Consider the following 14,980-nt stretch of genomic DNA (forward strand, 5'->3'; position numbering starts at 1 on the left):
AATTTGATGTGCATATGTCTAATGATCATTTTTGACTGCCAAACGGCATTTTTATTTACTTTTTTCATTAGATCTCCGAAATTGCTAGACCTACCTTCATGAAATATTAATCGATTCTTCATCTTGTCAATACAAGTGAAATGTTTTTTGAATTATTAAAATCGGACGCTCCGTTCTCTTAAAAACTGAGTTACCGTTTTCGGCACTTTTTGTCCCGTATCTTCGGAACGGCTAGATCTGCCTTCGCCAAAAACTAATCAGCACGTCTCCTTATCAATACGGATCGAATGTTTTTTGAATTATTCAAATCGGTTGATCCGTATTCCCGAAATCGTCGACGAAAATTTGTATCCGCACACACATACATACTACGCACACACACACACACACACACACACATACATCCATTTTTTCTAAGGTATGCCAAAATACTCAGAAACCTTTGAAACGTAAAGATACATAAAAATTTTCATTTTCGATTTTTTTGCGATTACTATAACTTGCCCTACGGGAAGTTAATAATAGATAGGGAAAGTATTTTCCAAGAAATTCGTAAATTGTATGTCTTGTAGAACTTGTTTAGTAAATTAAACACTATTTTAATTCAATTCAATTTATTTGCCGAATAATTACAGCGGAGTACGGAACTCACAATGATATCGATTTACTGATAAAGGGTACTATCGGCTTGAACAGTTAAAATCCCAATAACTATATATTGAATGCTAGTTACTGCTGCTACTGAAATTGACTCTACTGACGAGGATATTTAAAAAAAAGATTAAAGAGACTCTACTGACGAGAAAACTGAAACAAGAGACAATTAGAGGACTCTACTGACGAGCAAGCTGAGAGAGAAACTAAAAAAGGGACTCTACTGACGAGCAAACTAAAGAAAAAGATAAAAAAGACTCTACTGAAGAGTAAATTGAAATAAGAGACAAAAGGACTCTACTGACGAACACACTGCAAAATAATGATCAAAAGGACTCTACTGACGAGTAAATTAAAAGACAAAAGGGACTCTACTGACACGCAAATTTAAATAATAGACAATTAGTGGACTCTACTAACGAGTAAACTAAAGAATAAAATAGAAAAGAACTTGATCAATAAGCAAACTGAAATAAATAAAAAATAAAATTTACTGACGAGCAAACTGCAAAAGAAAAAAAAGGACTCTACTGACGAGCAAACTGAAGAAAAAAATAAAATGGACTCTACTGACGAACATACTGCAAAATAATGATCAAAAGGACTCTACTGACGAGTAAACTGAAGAAGAAGATAAAAAGGGACTCTACTGACGAGCAAACTAAAAGAAAGGAATCTACTAACAAGCAAACTAAAAAAGAAAATAAGAAAGAGACTCTAGCGACAAGCAAACTGCTAAAGAAAAATGAAAAGGGACTTTACTGACAAGTACACTACAAAAACTAAAGAAATGATATAAAAAAGAGACTCTACTGACGAGCTATCTAAAAAAGTATCTAAGAAAGCTACTGTACTGACGAGCGAATTGAGAATAAGAGACAGAAGAGACTCTACTGACGAGCAAACCACAAAAATAGATTTAATTGGTCAGAAAATAAAATAAGAGACAAAAGGACTCTACTGACAAGCAAACTGAGAGATAATAAAAGAGGGATTCTACTGACGAGCAAATTAAAATAAGAGACAATTAGAGGACTCTACTGACGAGCAAACTAAAAGGAAAAAATTAAAAGGGACTCTACTGACGAGCAAAGTAAAGAAGAAAATGAAATGGGACTCTACTGACGAGCAAACTGAGGAAGAAAAAAAGGAATCTACTGACGAACAAACTGCAAAATAAAAGTCAAAAGGGACTCTACTGACGAGCAAATTAAAATAAAAGACAATTAGAGAACTTTACTGACGAGCAAACTAAGCAAGAAAATAAAAAAGAGACGCTACTGACAAACAAATTAAAAGACAAAAGGGACTCTACTTACAGGCAAACTGAGAGAAAACATAAAAAGGGAATTTATTGACAAGCAAATTGTAACAAAAATCAAAAGGGACTCTACTAACGAGTAAACTAAGTAAGAAAATGAGAAAGGACTCTACTGACAAACAAATTAAAAGTCAAAAGAGACTCTACTGACGAGCAAACTTCAAGAAAATTAAAAATATACTAATTAACGAGCAAAATACAAAAACGATATAAAATGTTATGAGATGTGTAATATCTGTTCTCGGTTACATGTTTTATATCTCATATGGCAACACTAGAGAGATAAGATATGATTCTTCCAACGATCAGAAAACAAACTATAAGAAAGGTGACACTACTGACGAGCAAAATACGCTAATGATAAAAAGGGCACCCTACTTACTAGCAAGCTAAAATGAAAGAGAAATAGGACTCTACTTACGAGTAATCTAATCAAAGCAACTATAGATAAAAAAGAGAAACTCTATTGATGAGCAAACTAAATCTGATCATTGCATTAAAAAAGTCGTCACTATTTATGATTACTGACGAGCAAATTGCATAAATGACGTAAAAAGGGCCTCTACTGACGAGCAAATTAATTAAGTATACAAAAGATAAAAAATACTCTACTGACAAGCTAACTGAATATATTTTTAAAATATATTTTTAAAAAAGCTTCCAAAGTAATTAGTAAATTTATAAACGTTTGGTGCAGATCATAAGCACGGACTAGAGTTAAGATATCAAATGAAAGGTCTCGACGAGCACTATCCTACTCAAAGTCTTAAAAATCCTGTATTATAAATATTTGACTAATGTTATTTTTCTAGGTTATGTCGGTAAAATGCGTTTCGACATCGTAAAGAGCCTCGAAGGCGGTTTTGAAGAAGCCATGGTCGGCTATCTATTTCTGGTAAACATGTTACCACTGATCCTGGTTCCCATGATGTGGCTAGAAACCAGAAAAATCGCTCAGGTCTTGAACGGCTGGTCAGACTTTGAGGTAACTAATAGTATATATCATATTATGTGCCTTAGGACAAGTTACTGGTTTAGTAGAGATAATAAAAGGTAGTAAAAAAAGGACTCTACTGACGAACAAACTAAAATTAGAGACAAAAGTGACTCTGCTGATGAACAAACTGAAAATAAACGTAAAATAGGACTCTACTGACGAGCAAATTGTTTAAAAAATAAGCAATCGCAGATAAGCACTGAGACAAGAAAACTTTACTGATATATAAACTAATATAAGAGACGAAAAGGAACCCTACTGACGAGAAAACTAAGAGAGAAATTAAAAAAGAAATTCTACTAACTGAAAAGCTACTCTACTGACGAGCAAATTGATATAAAGAACAAAAAAGATTTTTACTGACGAGCAAATTGATATAAAAGGCAGAAAAGAACTTTACTGACGAGGAAATTGATATAAAGAACAAAAAAGGACACAACTAACAAGCAAATTAATATAAAAGACAAAAAAGGACTCTACTGACAAGCAAACAAAAATAATAAACAATAAAGGACTTTATTGACGAGCAAATTGATATAAAAGACAGAAAAGAACTACTGACGAGCAAATAGATATCAAAAAACAAAAAATGGCTCTACTGACACGCAGATTAATATAAAGAACAAATGACTTTATTGTCGAGCGAACAAAAATAAGAAACAAAAAAGGACTCTACTGACAAAGAAATTAATAAAAAATACGAAAAAAGACTCTACTGACAAGCAAACTGAAATAAAAAATGACTCTACTGGTGAGCCAATTAATATAAAAGAAAAAACTCTACTGATGAGCAAACGAGAATAAAAAACGAAAGAGAACTGTACTGTCGTCTAGCAAATTGATATAAAAAGACTAAAAAGGACTCTACTGACTGGCAAACTAATATATAAATAGAAAAGAACCCTATTGTCGAGCAAATTGATATGAAAGACAAAAAAGGACTCTACTGACAAGCAAACTAAAATATAAAATAAAAAAGAACTCTAATGACAAGCAAATTGATATAAAAGACAAAAAATGACTCTACTGACGAGCAAATTAATATAAAGGACTGAAAAAGACTTTGCTGACAAGCAAATTAATATAAAAACCAAAAAGGACTCTACTGTCTAGCAAACATTACATCGAAAAAGAGATTCTACTAATAAGCAAACAAAAAATAACGAGGAAAAGGAACTCTACTGACGAGCAAATTTTTAATATAACACATTAAAAAAATCTTTACTGACGAGCAAATTGATATAAAAGACAAAAAAGGACTCTACTGACCAGAAAATTGATATAAAAGACAAAAAAGCAAACAAATTGGATTCTACTAAGGATCACAACATGATTAAAATAGGACTCTACTGAAAAACAAAAAAGGACTCTATTGACAATCAAAATAAAATAGAAGACAAAAGGACTCTACTGACGAGCACCGATTTGAAGAATAACAAAATAGACTCTACTGACGACCAAAGTGAAATAAGAACAAAAACACTTAAACAAGCTGAAAATACAGTAAGAAGAAGAAGGGACTCTACTGACGCCCAAACTGCAAGGAGTTGGCAACAGAATTTTACTGACAAGGAAAGCAAAAAAACAAGAGTGAAAAAAAACTCTACTAATGAGGAGACAAAACAATGACTGGTTATTATATAACAGTAAAAAAAAGGGATTTTATTGATGAACAAAGTAAAAAAAAAAATAGTGCTATTTTTTCTTCCTTAAGGCACTTTTATCTTTGGTATATAACAAAATCATCTTATCCTACTCTAATAGTATTATAAGAGAGTTTATTTAATATTAGATTTATCTGTTAAACATAAAAGTATCTTATGCAAAAAATCGAGAAGGCGACATAACCTCAAAATAACCAAATATAATTCTTTCGTTCTCTCTATCTTATCTTAGTGTAAAATTTAGCAGAACAAATCTATCTTGTATAAAGTTATTATATAAATTATTAATTTAGGAGGATTTCTGTCTCATAGAATAGCATTGTCATGGCAACGCTATCTTATGCATGTTCATTCATAGTGAAACTGTATAAATGTCTATCTAGTTGCTGTGCGGTCAGGCGTATTTTACCTACAAACAGCAAGCAAAGAAGAATGTTATAATAAAAGAATTTTCAAACATTCTTCTGGGCTTGTTTATATGTTAAATACGCCTGATCGCACAGCAAATAGATAGACATTTTTACAGTTTTCACTACCAATTGCCCTATTAATCACTTAATTCGTGTTACTGTTAATGTTAATCCATTTTTAGTTGTGTTACCAGAGAGTGTCCGGCAAAGTGTTGCCAATCAAAATGCACAGCAAGTCGCTCTTCATATCGATTTTGATACCGATAATGTCGACAATGTCGGTAGTGGTGACACACGTCACCATGGTCGAATTTCACGTATTCCAGGTAATAACAGATACAAACTATCTTATTTACTAATAATCATTCTTCATCACCAAATTGTATTTTTTCAAACTTTGTTTCCGAAACCACTCGACCTGCCTTTCCAAAAATGTAACAATTTCTTCATTACATCCATACAAGTAAAATGTCTTTTGAATCATTCAAATCGGATGATCCGTTCTCTCAATAACTGAATTATGATTTTTGCACAGTAGCTCCGAAATGGTTGGTCCTGCCTTTGGGATAATATATTTCTTATGTATTTTTTTTATCCAGGTGATCCCTTACTGTTTTTTGGATACTTTGACCTATATGTTGGGCGCTTATTGGTACCTAATGTGTGGTGTCATTGGCGAAACCGCCACCGAGGTCGCTGAAGACTTTCAAGTGGTAAGAGATGGTTGTGAACTCGGATAAGGTTGAGTAATATTTATTTTTTTGGTTCTTGTATATCACTAGAGACTATTTCAGTTCACCAGAGACAATTTTAGTTTTTCAGTAGAGTTCTTTTTAATATTGCCAATGTTTACGATCAATATAAAATTCAATTGCTTGTCAGTAGAGTTCCTTTCTCTTGTTCTGAAAAAGAAGAGTTTATTTTTCTAATGTTTTAGATTAGCTCGTCAGTAGAGTCTATTTTTAGTGTTTATAAATTTCGTTGAGTGAAATTTATTCTTTTGATTCTTGTGTTTCACTAAAGACTATTTCAGTTCACTAAATACTATTTTAGTTTATCAGTAGAGTTCTTTTTAATATTGTCAATGTTCACAATCAATATAAAAATTAATTGCCTGTCAGTAGAGTTCCTTCCTCTTATTTTTTCTAGATATATTAGACAGAAGAGTTTCTTTTTCTTATTTTTTAGATTAGCTCTTCAGTAGAGTCTATTGTCTGTGTTTTTGTTGTGGGAATGTATTACTTTATAAAATATTATTTTCAACTGTATTATAAATATATTAGAAATTTTTTTGCTTACAAAATTATAAATATGTTTTTGCTATTTGCTGTTTGCTTGTCAGTAGAGTCCTTTTTGTTGTCTTGCATCGAGAATTTGTTTGCTCGTCAGTGCAGCCCTCATTCTTATTTCATTTCAAAAATCCGCTTGCTCGTTAGTAAAAAGTTCTATGTATCTTCCACAATGCTATTTAAATAGTCTTTTTTTAGATCCAAGTTTTTTTTTTATTAAATTGTTGTCAATAGGAGTCTCAAATGCTAAGTTTGATTTAATAATTTGATTTTCTTTGCTCGTTAGCCGAGCCCTTTTTATCTTTCCTTCTTAGTTTGCTCGTCAGCAGAGTCCCTTTATTATATTCTTCTTTTGTTTGCTCGTCAGTAGAGTTTTTTTTTTATTTTTTTTCTCAATTTGCTCATCAGTAGAGTCTCTTCTATTTTTTCTTTATGTTTGCTCGTCAGTAGAGTTTTTTTTTATTTTTCCTCCAATTTGCGCTTCAGTAAAGTTTCTTTTTTATTTTCTTTCTCAACTTGCTCGTCAGTAGAGTCCCTTTCTATTTTTTTTCTCCAGTTTGCTCGTCGGTAGAGTTCCATACTTTATTTTCTTTCTGTTTTTTCTCAATTGGCTCAACAGATTTTATCTTCTAGATCAAAATTTAGTTTGTTTGTCAGTAGAGTCCTTTTTTTGTTAGTTTTATTATTAGTTTTTCCTAATTTTGCTCGTTAGTAGAGTCCCTTTTATATTTTATTTCTTTTTTTATAGTTTGCTCGGTAGTAGAGTCCCCTTTTTTGTTTTCTCTCTTAGTTTGGTCATCAGTAGAGTTCTTTTTTTTATTATATTTTCCAATTTGCTCGTCAGTAGAGTTATTTTTTTATATAATTTTTTAGTTTGTTCAACAATAAAGTATCTTCATTATTTTCTTTTTTTTTAATTTGCTCGTCAGTAGAGTTTTCTTGCTAATTAATTCGATCTACAATACAATCATTTTATTTACAAACAAAAGCAGCTAAATTGTTCGCTAGTATTGTTTCTTATTTCTTGTTCGCATTTTTGCAAGTACAAATTCTATTAGCTCGTCAGTAGAGTCCTTTTTGGTTTAACATCCAATAATCATAATAATAGAGTTTTTTAATTCTAGTTTAAATTGTTCTTCAGTTTATTAAAATTTTTGTCGGTTAATTTGCTCGTCAGTAGAGTTTCTTTTATTCACTCTCTTCTCTTCTCTCCATTATATTTTGCTGTTAGTGAAGTTTCATGCTTTTTCACTTTCTTAGTATACTTGTCAGTAGAATCTTTATTTTATTCGTTTTATTAGATTGCTCGTCAGTACAGTCCCTTTCTAATTTTTTTTCAGTTTGCCTGTCTGTAGAGTCTCGTTATATTATCGTTTCTTATTTTTAGTTTGTTCGTCAGTAGAGTCTCTTTCTAGTTGTCTATCTTAGTTTACTCGTCAGTAGAGTTCCTTTTTCCATTTTCTTCCTAATGTTTAGTTTGCTTGTCAGTAGAGTCACTGTTATTTTTTCTTCTCAGTTTGCCCGTCAGTAGAGTCCCTTTTTATTTTTCATCTCAGTTTGTTTGTCAGTAGAGTTCCTTTTTATTTTCTTTCTTAATTTACTCATCAGTAAAGTCCCTTTTCCATTTTTATCCTCAGTTTACTCGTCAGTAGAGTTCTTCTGTTATTTAATCGGATCGTCAGTATAATTATTTACTTCTTCTCATATTAACATTTAGTTTTGTAGTCTGCTACTACAGTCCTATAAATATCTTCTAGATTTCTATTTAATTTATTCGTCAGTACAGTTCTATTATTTATCTTCTGCATTTTTACATAATTTGCTCGTAAGTAGAATCCCACTTACTAGAATAGAAACACAGTATGTTTGTCAGTAGAGTTATTTTTTAATCTGCTCGTCAGTAAAGTTTCTTTTTATTTTCTTTCTCGATTTGCTCGTCAGTGGAGTCTCTTTTTAGTTTTCTGGTCAGTAAAGTCCCTTCTTATTTTCTTATTCGATTTGTTCGTCAGTAGATTTCCTTTTTCATTTTTCTCGTCGGCTTGTAAATTTGCTCATCAAAATTTCTAAAAAAAAATGTCATATAAGAGTATAAAAAGAACTCTACTCACGGTCAACTTAAAACAGCATTAAAGTTTTGTGTTTCTTATCTTTTACACTCTGTCCCTTTTTATCATATTTCTCAGTTTGTTCTTGAGTACTGTTGGTTTAAAAAGAAGCACACGAAGAAATTATATACAGAATTTATTGAACACACAGAAATAATAATTTTACATTTGCGAAGATTTGTTGTTTGTTAGGCGGCTTAGACAGAACAGGACGTGCTTGTGTAAAGCGTAGTGCAATTTTAGCATATAAGACACTCTCCTACTAGTGGGAGAGGCCGTTATAGAGCGGCGAGAAATTTGAACACAAAATATAATCGTACTGTAACAAAATTCGATCGTAACTGTATATTTATTATTTTCTTTCGCGTCTAAAAAAATTTCACTTCAATAATTCCACTTGCATCTGACTTGTTAACTTCCCGAAGGAGAAGTTTATGTTTTCATCAAAAAATCCGACTCGCTAATTTTATGTTTTCTCGACATTTCAAGCCATTCTGAATCGAATGAGATCACATTTGGAAATAGTATGTGTGTGTGTGTGTGTGTGTGTGTGAACAGATTTTTTGCCGTAAATCGACGTTTTCTCCAAAACGGTTGGACCGATTTCAAAAATTTAAAAGCCATTTGATGTATCTCGATGAGGACTATCGTCTCTGAGTTTTGTGCGGCGATCGGCCGGGCCGTTTCTTTGTAAATTGCAGAAAAGTGAAAAATTTTTCGTCCACGTTTTAGCCCGCAATTCTGAATCGATTCTGAATATTCAAAAACCATTCGATAGATATTGGTTGGGAATCGTGCTGATTAGTTTTTGGTAAAGATCGGCCGAGCCGTTTTCTTGTAATAAAGTTAAAAAAAAAAAAATTCGACGATTTTTATGATTTTTTTTTGACGGTAGATATCATAGTCTTCTAGATCATACTCAAATATTACGGCCCTGCGACAAGCCGTTTAATTTTAAAAATTCTTCAAAGTTTGCAAAAAGTACTATCGTTTTTTGGCATTTGTCAAAGTTAGACCTTTGATCGACATTTTCTCAAAAACGCCTGAAACGATTTCAGGGGTTTAAAAGCTATTTGATGTATCTCAATGAGGACTATCGTTTGTCTGTTTTGTGAGACGATCTGCCGAGCCATTTCTTTGTAATTTGAAAAAAAGTGTTAAACTTTTTGTCCACATTTAACCTCAAACTACCGAACCGATTTTAAAAAATCAAAAACTGTTCGAAAGATATTAGTTGGGAATGATGCTGATTAATTTTAGGTGAAAATCTACCGAGCCGTTTTCTTGTATTTTACTGTTGAAAAAAAAATTGAAGCCGATTTTTATGGAACTTTTTTGGCGATATATATCATGGTCTTATAGAACTTACTGAAATATTGCGGCCTTACGGCCAGTAGTTTAATTTTAGAAATTTATCAAAGTTTGAGAAAATGATTAGTTTTTTTGATGTTTGTTAAAATTAAAATTAGACAATTTATTTGGTATAACGATAGAGTACTCGGTCTTAATGAACATACCATTAAAGTCCTATGGATTTTAAAAATTATTGATTTTTGAAAATTTGTTTTTAGAAAATACTTCGAGTCAAAGTCAAAGTGTTCGTTTGTTTTCAATTATGTGTAATAAATCCACTCGGAATACTTTTAATGACTCATAAATTAATTTATTTTTTTTTTTGATTAAGTCGATTATTTACACATATCGGGAAGTTCATGTAACTTGCCTCAAGGCTAAATACCAAACTAGTTTTGTTTATTTTATTACTATCCTTTTTCCCTAGGCTCTCCGCCACATAGGCCCCGCCGCCCTCGTGGCCGACTACCGCGGCCTCTGGCTGCGCCTCAGCAGGATGACCCGAGACACAGGCCTGGCAACCTGCTACACATTCACCTTCATCAACCTCTATCTTTTTCTAATCATAACACTGTCGATCTACGGACTGATGTCGAAGATAAACGACGGTTTCGGCACCAAAGACATCGGTTTGGCCCTGACAGCCTGCTGCAGCGTCTGTCTGCCTGCTGTTCTTTATATGCGATGAAGCCCATTATGCATCCAGCAATGTAAGTGATAAAGGATTCATTTGTGTATTTTAAGGATCGATTGTGCTGCATAACAGACAAATGTTATGGCAAGGCTATGTTGCGCTCTGACTTGCATACATTATGCTACTGAATCATACTGAATACTGTCAAAATGTCCATGTGTTATCAAATAATAAGATCGTTTTTTGACTGTTATGCGACAGAATCAGACCATTAAATGCATTTTTATTTTGCCTTAAGGCAAGTTGCACAAACTTTCCAACAGGAAGAGTTAGTTTTTTTTACCAGTTTACTCATCAGTAGAGTTTCTTAATTATTTTTTTCATTCAGTTTACTCGTCAGTAGAGTCCATTCTTTAGTTTGAACGTCAGTAGAGTCCCTTTTTTATTAACTTCCCGTAGTGTAAGTTATTGTAATGGGCCGAAAATCGAAATTGAAAATTTTTACATTTCTCGACGTTTTGAAGGTTTCTGAACATTTTTAAGGAGCATACCTCAGAAACTAAATGGATGTGTGTGTGTGTATGTGTTTGTTTGTATGTATGTATGGATAAAAATTTCCAGTCACGTTTTCGGGCGCACGGATCAACCGATTTAAATGGTTAAAAAAACATTCGATTCCTATTGATAAGGAGATATGCTGATTAGTTTTTGGCAAAGGCAGGTACAGTCGTTACGGAGATACGGAGCATAGAGTGAAGAAAATAGAAATCGAGTTGTTGAGAAAACGGAGTATCAGATTTGAATGATCTGAAAAACTTCTGCTTGTTTCAACAAAATAATCGCTATTGCAAAAAAATTTTGTTCCTAATTTTTTTTTCAAAAAATAATTTTGTAATTTTGGATTAAAAATTCAAAAAATTACCCAAGTGCGTTTAGACTGTTTGTGTACCGGAGCACTTTTCCAATTTTGCGAAAACTATTGAAAAATGTGAAAATGCCGCCAAGCTAAGCACAGTAGAAATGAAAATGTCGCACAAAATTATTTACCAATTTACCAAAATTACAAAAATATTTTATGTAAAATAAAGCAACTCTACTGATGAGCACACTAAGAAAAAGCACACGAAACTGACGGACGGAATACAAAAAAATAAAAGAACTCTACTGAAAAACAATTTAAAATTGCCAAAACTTTTTATAAACAATTATCTGATAAGGAATTCTACTGACGAGCAAATTAAATTTGAATTAGAGAACAATATTGGCAATGAAAGATGTTAAAGCAAAAAGGACCCTACTGACAAGCAAACTAAGAAAGTGAAGAAACTTTCTTAGAAAAAGGGAGTAAAGAATTATAAGGCAAAAAAGAACTCTTAAAGAGGTGAATAATTATTTTTACTGAAGAGCAAACAGAATTAAAAAGAAAAAAGGACTCTACTGACGAGCAAATAGAAATGAGAAAAAATAAAACTCCAAGTAAACAAAAAGAACAGCACAGAAGAGTAAACTAAAAATACTACAAAAAAAATCAAAGAAAAAAATAAAAATGTGACTATTGACAACAAACTGAAAAAGAGTATCTATTGACGAGCAATCTGATTAAAGATATATAGAAACTCTACTGACAAACAAACTAACACTAAAAAAAATAATTCTACTAACTGGCAAAATAAAGGATTGGAAAACGAACTCTACTGACGAGCAAATCGAACTTGAACCTGGAAATATTAGAAAAGAGAACTCTACTGACGTCCAAGTTTAAATGTTGAAGCAAAAAGGACTCCACTAACGAGTAAATTAGCAAGTAAAACTGGACCCCACTGACAAGCAAACTCGACATAATACCAAGAAAAAAATTCTACTGACGAGCAAATTAAAACATAGGCAATAAGATAAAAAGAGAACTCTAATGACGAGCAAACTGAAATTCGACATAAGATAAAGAAATGAATGACTAAATGATAATTGAGATATAAAAAAATGAAATGAAAAGATATGAAAGAATGAAAGACTAAAAATAAATTAAAAAGCAATCTGAAAAAATAGGACTTTAGTAAACTGCAAAACTCAAATGCAAGACATAAAATATGAAAAAGATTGTACTGACGAGCAAACAGAATCTTCAATGATGCAGTTATCATGAGATTCTTCTTTGTTTTGTTTATATGTAAAATACGCCTGATCGTACTGCAAATGGAAGGAATACACAGATTCACTACCAAGAACAAGCATAATAGAGCATTGCCATGACAACGCTATGCTATGAGCTTTGTTACAGCAAAATTGCCCTATAAGTTTCTTATATAGAATTAGTTTACGCGTCAGTAGAGCCCTCTTTCTTTTTCGAGATATCTATTTAATTTGCTCGTCAGTAGAGTCCTTTCATTTTATCTTCTAAGTCACTATTTAGTATAGTCCCCTTCTTTTCTTTCAGTTTGCTCGTCAGTAGAGTCCTCTTTTATAAATTCATTATATAATTATTCTTTAAGGTCCAAACGAATTTCCAAAAGAAGCTCCTAATGGTCAACCTGTCCTGGATGAACATTGCTGGCCAAACGGAGGTCCACCAGTTCTTAAGGGCCACGGAAATGAATCCATCGAATATCAGTTTGGGCGGATTTTTCTACGTAAACCGAAACTTATTCAAATCGGTAAAAAATAATAAATATATATATATATATATATATATATATATATTATTATTATATTTGTTTTTGTTATAATAGTTATTAGCGACCATGGTGACCTATCTGGTGGTTCTTCTGCAGTTCCAAATCAGCATTCCGACAGAATTGGGGGTTCCGGTTGACGAAAACACTACTATGAGTTCTAATATAAATTAATTAATATCATTATAACTAATGTATTTTTTGTTGTAGATGGTATTTGAATTAAAAGTTATCTAGTTTAAATGTTTTTTAAAATCTTTAACGCCATATTTGACAGTTTTGATTCTATATTTGACAGTTTCGACTGTCAGAAATGCTTCAGACTCCATATTTGACAGTTTTGACAGGGTAAAAATCGAAATCTTTGAAGTCAAATAGTTATTACTTAATAATTGTATCCTTATGTTGTAGTTTAAATATTTAATTAAATTCTATCCTTATCATGATGTTTGTTTACTATTTATTGCTAATTGTTAACTTCACATTTAACATTAACCCCTTGCGCCATATTTGACAGTCAAGTGTCAACATGTTTGAACTGTCAATAAATTTGCGACACACTTCACAATTGAAGACAATTACGCCATATTTGACAGTTGGACACAAGCTTTATTTTAAAACTAATAAAAACGAATATCACTTTTGCCTGTAATCTAATTTGTCCAAATTAAACCTTGAACCTTGATTACAAGACCAAAGCTCGTACAACTGAAAAACAAACAATTTCTAAATAATAATGAATAAATCAATTTTGAATTTGAGTTTCCTTCAAATAAGTCACGTGTTATTCATGCGCCATGTTTGACAGTTTTGACAGTTCATACATTTAAATATCAATAAAATCAAAGTAAAAATCAAGTAAAAATAAAAATATAAATAATTAAATATTTGAATTTATGAGAAATAACAATTAAACATTTAAATTTATCATATTATTTTTATGTTAAGAAAAAATCTTGTATTAATAATCTTTTACCTTTTATATTATTTTTATCTTATGCATTCTCAAGACCAAGTATGAATCCCATGAAAAGATCTAAATATATTTCTTTAATAGTATTATTTACTGCATCGGTTTAATTTAATTTTATTTATTCTATTATTAAATTTCTATGTTTCTATTACCTTTTATGTGACTTAATAAAAATTGCAAAATATTCCGACAAACACAAATCGAAATTACAAAGTTGACCTCAAGAAGCCCTTATTAGGAATTAGAAAATTGAAAGTAGCAGAAACCTTGACAATTTTCACACAAAGCACATTATTTATATATATATATATATATATATATATATATATATATATATATATTATGTATATTTCTCCTTTTCGAATGTGATCAGAATCAGTTTTACGACTTTTACAATTTATTTCACGCTTTAAGTTAACGATTAATTTTTAATTAACAATCATCGAGTGTTTAATTTTAATTTCAATTAAATGAATAAAACAAATTAAAAATTTTATTACCATTTTGTGGCAAGAATTGACAGCAAGAAAGAGTTGTGCCTCTTTCATAGACAAAAATGAACAAAATTAAAACAAATTAAGGAACAATTTTACTTTAAATGAATTTTATACGATTGTTGGGTTGTTAGTTAGTTATGTTATCATTATTTTTTATGCGTTTATGAAAAAAATTGCAATAATATAGTTTCAACAATTATTTACGAAAAAAACAGTCTGGCAGATCTTTACAAACTATTATTAGCGTCATCATTGACAGATTTTTTTTTATCGGTTTTGGAAGATATTATGTTATATATAATATATATTGATAATATAATGAGATTTTAACACAAAAGCCCTATCATATTGCTATATACAATATATTATATGTCCTACCTACGATTTTATCGCTAACCACATCTATTGTGTCCC

The 14,980-nt window shown here is 31.3% G+C and overlaps 1 protein-coding gene and 1 pseudogene across 1 annotated transcript in view; both read left to right on the top strand.

Moving 5' to 3' along the window:
- LOC113378579 (gustatory and odorant receptor 24-like) overlaps positions 1 to 13,270 on the top strand; it is a gene marked incomplete at its 5' end in the record, with an annotated part of 15,093 nt that extends 1,823 nt beyond the window's left edge. The window contains 7 exon segments of the mRNA XM_026619123.1: positions 2,788 to 2,960; positions 5,229 to 5,372; positions 5,646 to 5,759; positions 10,221 to 10,460; positions 10,462 to 10,503; positions 12,917 to 13,078; positions 13,154 to 13,270. Of these exon segments, the coding sequence (XP_026474908.1) occupies positions 2,788 to 2,960; positions 5,229 to 5,372; positions 5,646 to 5,759; positions 10,221 to 10,460; positions 10,462 to 10,503; positions 12,917 to 13,078; positions 13,154 to 13,270 (992 nt within the window).
- Positions 13,271 to 13,625: 355 nt separating this feature from the next.
- LOC113378580 overlaps positions 13,626 to 14,980 on the top strand; it is a 38,887-nt pseudogene continuing 37,532 nt past the window's right edge.

This window comes from Ctenocephalides felis, unplaced genomic scaffold, assembly GCF_003426905.1.
Source record: "Ctenocephalides felis isolate EL2017-DRISC unplaced genomic scaffold, ASM342690v1 CF-g0.4_SCAFFOLD_01886, whole genome shotgun sequence".
Classification (NCBI taxonomy): Eukaryota; Metazoa; Arthropoda; class Insecta; order Siphonaptera; family Pulicidae; genus Ctenocephalides; species Ctenocephalides felis.